Raw genomic sequence first — 6,857 nt, forward strand, 5'->3', positions numbered from 1 at the left:
CCACCAAGGAAATTATAAAAAGCTCAAAGAAAACGGTTAAAAAAAAAAAAAAAAAGAAAAACACAAACAAAACAGATTTCTTAAGAGAAGTGGACGCAACATAACATTGAAACCCAAACTGAGTTGTTGATGCTGATTGTGAAAGACAGATACCTCATTGTGGAAAACCATACTAGCATTAGCCTCAAAGCCATGCTGTCAGGGTGAGTTCGTAAAAACATGAACAATGCAACCATTATTGGCAATGTTTTTTGGACATTTCACTGTATTTGTGTCAGAAAATTTTATCAAAATTAGCTTTATGTTGAGATTGTAGTCTTTAGGGCAGAAATTGTTTGGGTTTGTGAAAATATAGACATTTTCATCCTGTACTTTCAGCAGCTAACAAAAATGTTATAGTTTCAATTTAAAGGTTTTTATGGCACTATTTTACCAGTCCAGCTCACTTAAGATGAAATTGCTCTCTCGGCTATGTGACCCCTGAACTGTCATGTGTTTGACACCCTGCTGTTAACAGAATGTGTATAACCAGACATGTCTGCTACTGTCCTGGACCACAGAGGCAAGTCCAGATATTGAGTGTCACTATTATTTCTGGAAATTTTGGGTCATTGCAATAGTGACACTCAACAAATTAGGCTTTCGAATGTTGTTTATTAATAATTCTATCATCAGTTATAAAGTAAATAAATTATGAGCTTACAAGTCAGTTTTGGAATAAAATGCACCAAAACACATACAAATAATCTTTTTCACAGTATAGCAACAGCTACAATAAAAGAAATAATGTTTGCTCAGTGATCTATTTCTAATAATGAATTGATGTTTCGGTGCAGTTTGTGAGGAAAAGAAGATGATTTTTAAAACAGGTTTTAAATACAGTACTGTGCTTTTTTTTTTTTTTTACCACTTCCGGAAAACGATACTTCCGGTTAGAATATGTTGTAAACACAAAACAAAGCCAGAAGCGCAAGAAACTCGCGCTATCAAAACTCGTGTCATCAGCTGCTCCACTCGCTGTCGTGCTGCTCGGCATTGTGCGTTCGGTTCGTCGTGTGCGAGTTCATGTTCTCCGTCAAGTTTGTCGGGGAATGAGCGCAAAGTTGGCTAACGGCGAGCTAGGTTAACGGCAGGCTAACCCGTTAGCTCAGCTGCAGTCCGCTGTCCGGAGTCCGCTGGACTCTCATGCTGTCTCGGTTCAATGGGGAACTGTCTGTTTTCACAAGGTGCGGATGATCTGTCGCTGCTAAACGAGTCCGAGGGAGGCAGTCTGCCCGGGGAGCCCCCTCCGCCCTACCAGGTGAGCTGCCCCGGGACACACGTGAAATCCAGCCCGGGGATCAGGAGCGTGGAGCTCGGCGTTTGTCTTCCTCCACCGCCTCACTCGGTGAAGAGCTGGGAAGCCTGACATCACAATCATTACATTAAGTTATTCGTTTCCCTTTAAACGTCGCCACGATATGTTTGCACAAACCAAATCCACACAGCTCAACCTCTGCTCCAGTGGACGTGAGAGAGGGCGATAATATCCCACGTGCTCTTTTCTGAAAACCGTCAAATTTACTGTGAACATTTCACTGACACCAAATAACAAATAATAGTCTGTATTTCTCTAGTCTGTATCTGACATCCCCCATTAGGGAAATGCACCTCATATTTCAAACTAGGGGTAATCTAAGAAACTAATCATATTCCATTAAAGTCCTTGGGGAGTGACGAATATATTAGAATGAAATAGGTAAATACAAAATTGGACAGAAAAGTGATATAAATATAAATAGGCACAATAAAAACAATATATGCATCAAATTTGCGAACGTCATATTCCAGGTGTGCCTCTCTAACCTCTCGCTGCCTCTGCCCTCCTATTTTTCAGGAGCACGCTCAGCCAGTGCCGGTGTACCATCCCAACCCAGGCGAGAGTCGTCTGGCCAGCCAGTTGACCGAGGAGGAACAGATCCGCATTGCCCAGCGCATCGGGCTCATCCAGCACCTTCCCAGAGGCGTGTTCGACCCAGGCTCTGACCCCTCTGACAAGAAAGTTAAAGAGTGAGCGTCACATGGCAGAAGTCACTGGGCAACCCTTCTTTTAGTCTTTCTACATTCTGTCGCTCAGTCATCAACCAGCCTGAAACGCAACTGAATAATGTCAACAAAAGAGCTGTGACTCCTGCTCAGTTTGTAAACATGCTTCTTTTTCTCTCTCTCTTTTTTTTTTTTTCAGATGTGTGATTTGCATGATGGATTTTGATTACGGCGACCCCATCCGGTTCTTGCCCTGCCTTCACATCTACCACATGGATTGCATCGACCCCTGGCTGATGCGCTCCTTCACCTGCCCTTCCTGTATGGAGCCGGTCGACGCCGCCCTGCTGTCCACGTATGAAACCAACTGAGCGTTTCCTTTGTGGCGGCTCCCGTACCTAATCGCACCTTTATCGCCTAAACTGTCCTAGCTGTTTGAACCGGTAGCTAAGATGACGCGGCATTATGCAGATGTTTCTGGGGTGTTTGAGGGCGCAGGCATATATTCACCGATTGCGCCCTGCAGTACATCGCCTGGGTCTGATATGCACTTTGTTTGGGCTTCGGAAAGTCTTTGCCTTTTGCAGAAGGACAATGTGCCAAATCGAGCTAGATGAGGAGATTGTTCACGTAGCAAAATATTACTGCAGAGTAATCTCACCTTTTTCTACAATTTACAGTCATGATTTCTATGCGAATCAATGTAATCTGCTTTCCTCTTCAAAAAGTAACGCTCAATTTGTTCAAAGGGTCACGTCGGTGCAGGAAACCTTGGAGCCGGTGAGCATCACTGCTCGCTGGAGTTTCACATAAAACGATAAGTTGAAGGGACTCTCCTCCTTACATGAACTTGTCTAGAATGTCGCAGAAACGTTTGCCTCCTACAGAAATTAAATCATCAAAATGCAAAAGTTGGTGTCCGTATCCCCGAACAAAACGACCCATGGAGGTCTCTCTAAGTGTCATTTCACTTTTTGAGGATAATTTGAAGATTCCTTCTGTTACTTTTCCTGCAGGAATATAAAAGGAATTAGATACCTGAGCAATGAGATTTTTGGTTTGTTGATTTTCTGTATTCTCCTCTTTCCGTTTGAAGCTGCTTTTGTAAATGTTTGTGTTTTTTGTCCTTCGACTCTGGAAATCCTCCGCTTTGTTTTGCCTTGGGTTTGTGCTGTTTGTTGTTTTACATCAGTCTTTAGTCTTTAATTTTTTTTTTTTTTTAAATTATTATTTCATGTTAACATTTACAAAGCTACAATATGCTGTGCAATTCACCTTAAAGCACCTTTTGGGATACCCCCTAATCTGAAAAATGTGTAGCATAGAGATTTAGTTTGTTTGTATTTGTGTGTTTTGAGGGGATGGTGAGTAGAAACTGGCACGTTAATGTAATACTTTGACTCAAGCCCATCTGTTTTACACCTTACTGTTAGTTGCCGCTTTTTCTAGTTTGAAGTTGGTTTGTCTTTTCATGCTGCAAGTAATACATTTCCAAAGCTCCCGGGATCGGTTCACATGAAACGCTTTGGTGTTGGATATTTACTCTTGATACTGACTGCGTAATGTATCGCACAATGTCAAATGGCAAAAACTACAGCGATATGAAGGAATGTATCTTGAATGTATAGAATGAATTCAGCTGTTAAATACTTGGACAATTGAAGTGATGATGAGAGGACATTTCTGATTTACTGCGCTCTTACTGTGCCTTTCAAGGTCGAGGTAAGCCAATTCCTGTGATGTACAATCATTTCTGACATTACCTTGATTTTCTTTAGTTGTCCCTCTAGGAGGAGACGGATACCAGCACTGTACCGATGAGCGTCACTATAAGAAACAGGCCTAGGATAAAGCCGGACTTTCAATCCGGCTGCTGTTAACAATCAGCAACAAACATTTTTGTCTTTTAATTTATAGTTTGTGCTGCCAGTGCACAGGTTTTAGCGATTGCAGAGAACCACAATAAACGTGGATACCAAATCTTATGAAAGTGTGTTTTGTTTTTGATGTTTTAGGAGCTCGAGAAACGTCCCAGTGCAAGAGTCTAACCAACATGTACAAAAGTCGACCCTGCAAGACTACGTTTCACTGAAGCATCAGTGACATGTGTACCCTCTTTGAACTGATGATTTTAGAGCTTGGTGTGTTGTGGCTGTTACCTGTGATGTCATTTATAGGAACCCTGAGTGAAAACATTCCCGTTTACAAAGGCTTCCAGAAAGAGGAAACTTCTAGATGTCACATCTTAGGGGTAAACATTTTCATACTTCAACATATAATTGAGTTTCACTAAATTGATATTTATTTTTTTGTTGTGGATGGTTTATTTAAAAGGGCTAAAATGAGCAGGAGGTGCAGAGCGTGGCCGGTTGCCAGTGAATTAGAGGAAATGTTGCTCAACGACGGCAGTGACCTATCCAAAGATAAGACATCAGTTTTTAACAAGGGATTTTATTACAAAAAGTCACATTTACAGTATTCAAAACAAAAGGCATTGCACATATATGTTACAGAGGGAACTTAAAATTTCAACAGTTATCATACGCAATGTACATTGTGGTCTCACTTAAATTATATCAGCATTTCTTTTTACATGAATGTTTGAAAAACAATCCGACAAAATCATCAAGAGCTACCATTGAACAACACACCATAGCATCTCTATAAAGCGTAGATTCCCAAAGCCAAAGCAACAAAGAGTCCCATGACTATCCTGAGCAGCGGGGAAGCGTTGATGACGGCTTCCGGGAACTGGAGCGTTTTGGTGTTGGAGCACGATAAAGAGCTGCTTTCTGTGACACTCAGCATCTTCTGTAAATCATCAAACACCTGTAAAAATCAAACGGAAGACCTGCAATCAGACCTTGGCAGCGACAAAACAACAAGAAAGGGTTCAATTGATTTGACTTATACAGCTCATTCTACATTGAAGGGCTTCAATCCGTCTGTCGGTGACAATTTAATGTACTACCAGCTGATCCATAGCCACAACAACATCTAAGATAGTCTTTACTTATTGTGTTCCTCGTGACACGTCTGTTTAACTCTGCCTGCTTACCTCAATGTTAAACTCGAAGGCTCTGACGGCCTCGTCCAGCACCCCGTTCCTCTCCTCCCCCGTCAGCTCCACGTTGTTCATCCGGCTGCGGTACAGCTGCTTGAACAGGTTGGGACTGGAGACACCAGGAAAGGCAAAGAAAGACAGACCGTCGCTGTTTTTCAGTCCCATGGACTTCTGGGCAATTCGACCGAGAACCTGCCCTCCAGACAGATCGCCAAGGTAGCGGGTATACGCGTGGGCAACGAGATATTCAGGGTTTTCTTTGCCGATCTGAAAAAAAAACAACCCCAGAGATTAATTCAGTCAATTTGCTCCCTCAAATTCACAGAAAAGACACATGAGCATGTGTGCAACGTACGATCTGTGTCTTCATACATACCTGTTTGAGTCTGTGGCAGTATCTCTCGGTGGCAGCAGGAACAACAATCTTCTTCCTCCAGTCCAGGCCATAGAAGTATTCCAGGTCCTTCTCTATGGACGGCAACCTCTCCAGTTCAGCAGGGAAGTAGATCGGCGCCACAGCAGGGTGGTCGCAGTTTCTGTCCATCTCTTCCTCCAAAGCCTGGTAGATCTTATACAGCGAACATAGGAGGAGCTGAAGAAGAGGAAACAAGCCATGAAATCCCCCATGGTCACTGACCAACCACTCAAGAGAGACATGAACAAAAAAAACCAAAACAAGAGCTTTCATCACCTTATATTGTGAAAGTGTGACCTTTCCTCTCTGGAAGCTCAACATGAGCTCTGTGTTTTCTGCTCGGACGTGACTCTCCTTAGTCACCTTTTTGATTTGTTCAGATAGATCCCTACGAAAGGAAAGGGTTCATGATTAATACAGCAGTCCCATCATTAAATGTGTAGAAAATCAATTATTTCTAATGACAGGAAAGACCGTGGTCACGTACAATTTCAGTAAAATTGACAATAAGAGATGCATTTAGTATTGTAGACTGAGAAATAGGCAAACAAATGTAGGGCAAATATGGGCTTCCAAAGTACACTTTCAATGTGGGTACATCGTGTGTATTATCTATGTCTATATGGATGCTTATCTGAAGAAGGGAACACCGTTCATAAACTTTACAAGCAGGTGCTGTTGGAGCCACTGGTGCAGCGTCAAACATCATAAAGATATATAAAGAGATTCATCTGCTTATTAATATAGGTGGTACTTTTGAGATGATGCTATAAGTTGAGAAAGGCAAACGGATTTAGAAATGGGAAAAATCAGAGCAGGTCAACCTCACCTGTCAGTCATCTGCTCTGCTGCTGCCCCAGTCTTGTTCTGTACGTCCATCGCAACCTTAAAAAAAGGGGAAGTAGTTAAGAAGATGCTCCTAAAGAGCACAAGTCATCTTAAAGTCCTGTTTAGAAGTTAACAGTTTGTTCAAAAATGTTTAACTAAAGTATCATTATTATTGTTACTCACCAGTGTGGATGAAGTTGAGTAGGTTTGGTAGGTTGGTCTCTGTCCTCAGTGTCTGTGGATGACCAGTACAGATAGTGCTGTGCCTGCCTCCAGTGTTCTCCCTGTTTTATACAGTCCTCCTCAGTCTCCTCCCCTCAACAGCTCAATGAAAACAGGAACTCGCAGTCACACACCACAACCAGGCTAAACATGACTTCAGCAAAACTGGGGGGAAGGACCGAGCGTTAACATGATTCAGCAGCTTTAGGAGCCGGCCAGAGCTGGGGGAAGGGAAGGGAGGGACTACAGGAGTTGGCCTGAGTGAGGAAGTTCCAGCAAAGAACTGGGAAAACAGGAGGAGGA

The 6,857-nt window shown here is 42.6% G+C and overlaps 2 protein-coding genes across 2 annotated transcripts; one reads left to right on the plus strand and one right to left on the minus strand.

Annotated features, from left to right (window-relative positions):
* The first annotated feature begins 1,059 nt into the window (after positions 1 to 1,059).
* On the plus strand, positions 1,060 to 4,009 carry rnf11a (ring finger protein 11a). The gene is made up of 4 exons (XM_080463198.1): positions 1,060 to 1,300; positions 1,877 to 2,049; positions 2,225 to 2,380; positions 2,775 to 4,009. Exons 1-4 carry the CDS (start codon positions 1,202 to 1,204, stop codon positions 2,836 to 2,838), a joined length of 492 nt encoding a protein of 163 aa, XP_080319324.1. The 5' UTR covers positions 1,060 to 1,201; the 3' UTR covers positions 2,839 to 4,009.
* Positions 4,010 to 4,457: 448 nt separating this feature from the next.
* On the minus strand, positions 4,458 to 6,627 carry hmox1b (heme oxygenase 1b). Its single transcript, XM_080463471.1, has 6 exons — positions 6,516 to 6,627; positions 6,334 to 6,389; positions 5,781 to 5,892; positions 5,466 to 5,681; positions 5,084 to 5,356; positions 4,458 to 4,854 (listed from the first exon to the last, which is right to left on the minus strand). The coding sequence occupies exons 2-6, from the start codon at positions 6,381 to 6,383 to the stop codon at positions 4,687 to 4,689; spliced, it is 819 nt and encodes a 272-aa protein (XP_080319597.1). The 5' UTR covers positions 6,384 to 6,389; positions 6,516 to 6,627; the 3' UTR covers positions 4,458 to 4,686.
* Positions 6,628 to 6,857: the final 230 nt, after the last annotated feature.

Source organism: Lipophrys pholis (genome assembly GCF_963383615.2).
Source record: "Lipophrys pholis genome assembly, chromosome: 5".
Taxonomy (NCBI): Eukaryota; Metazoa; Chordata; class Actinopteri; order Blenniiformes; family Blenniidae; genus Lipophrys; species Lipophrys pholis.

Bases quoted from the DNA above. Each gene is read 5' to 3' on its own strand.
- rnf11a (XM_080463198.1), top strand. From the start codon at position 1,202: ATGGGGAACTGTCTGTTTTCACAAGGTGCGGATGATCTGTCGCTGCTA. The intron at 1,301-1,876 runs GTGAGCTGCCCC...CCTATTTTTCAG, and splicing joins AGCCCCCTCCGCCCTACCAG to GAGCACGCTCAGCCAGTGCC. The intron at 2,050-2,224 runs GTGAGCGTCACA...TTTTTTTTTCAG, and splicing joins TCTGACAAGAAAGTTAAAGA to ATGTGTGATTTGCATGATGG.
- hmox1b (XM_080463471.1), bottom strand. From the start codon at position 6,383: ATGGACGTACAGAACAAGACTGGGGCAGCAGCAGAGCAGATGACTGAC. The intron at 5,682-5,780 runs GTGATGAAAGCT...CCTCTTCTTCAG, and splicing joins TCACACTTTCACAATATAAG to CTCCTCCTATGTTCGCTGTA. The intron at 4,855-5,083 runs GTAAGCAGGCAG...TGATTTTTACAG, and splicing joins CCTTCGAGTTTAACATTGAG to GTGTTTGATGATTTACAGAA.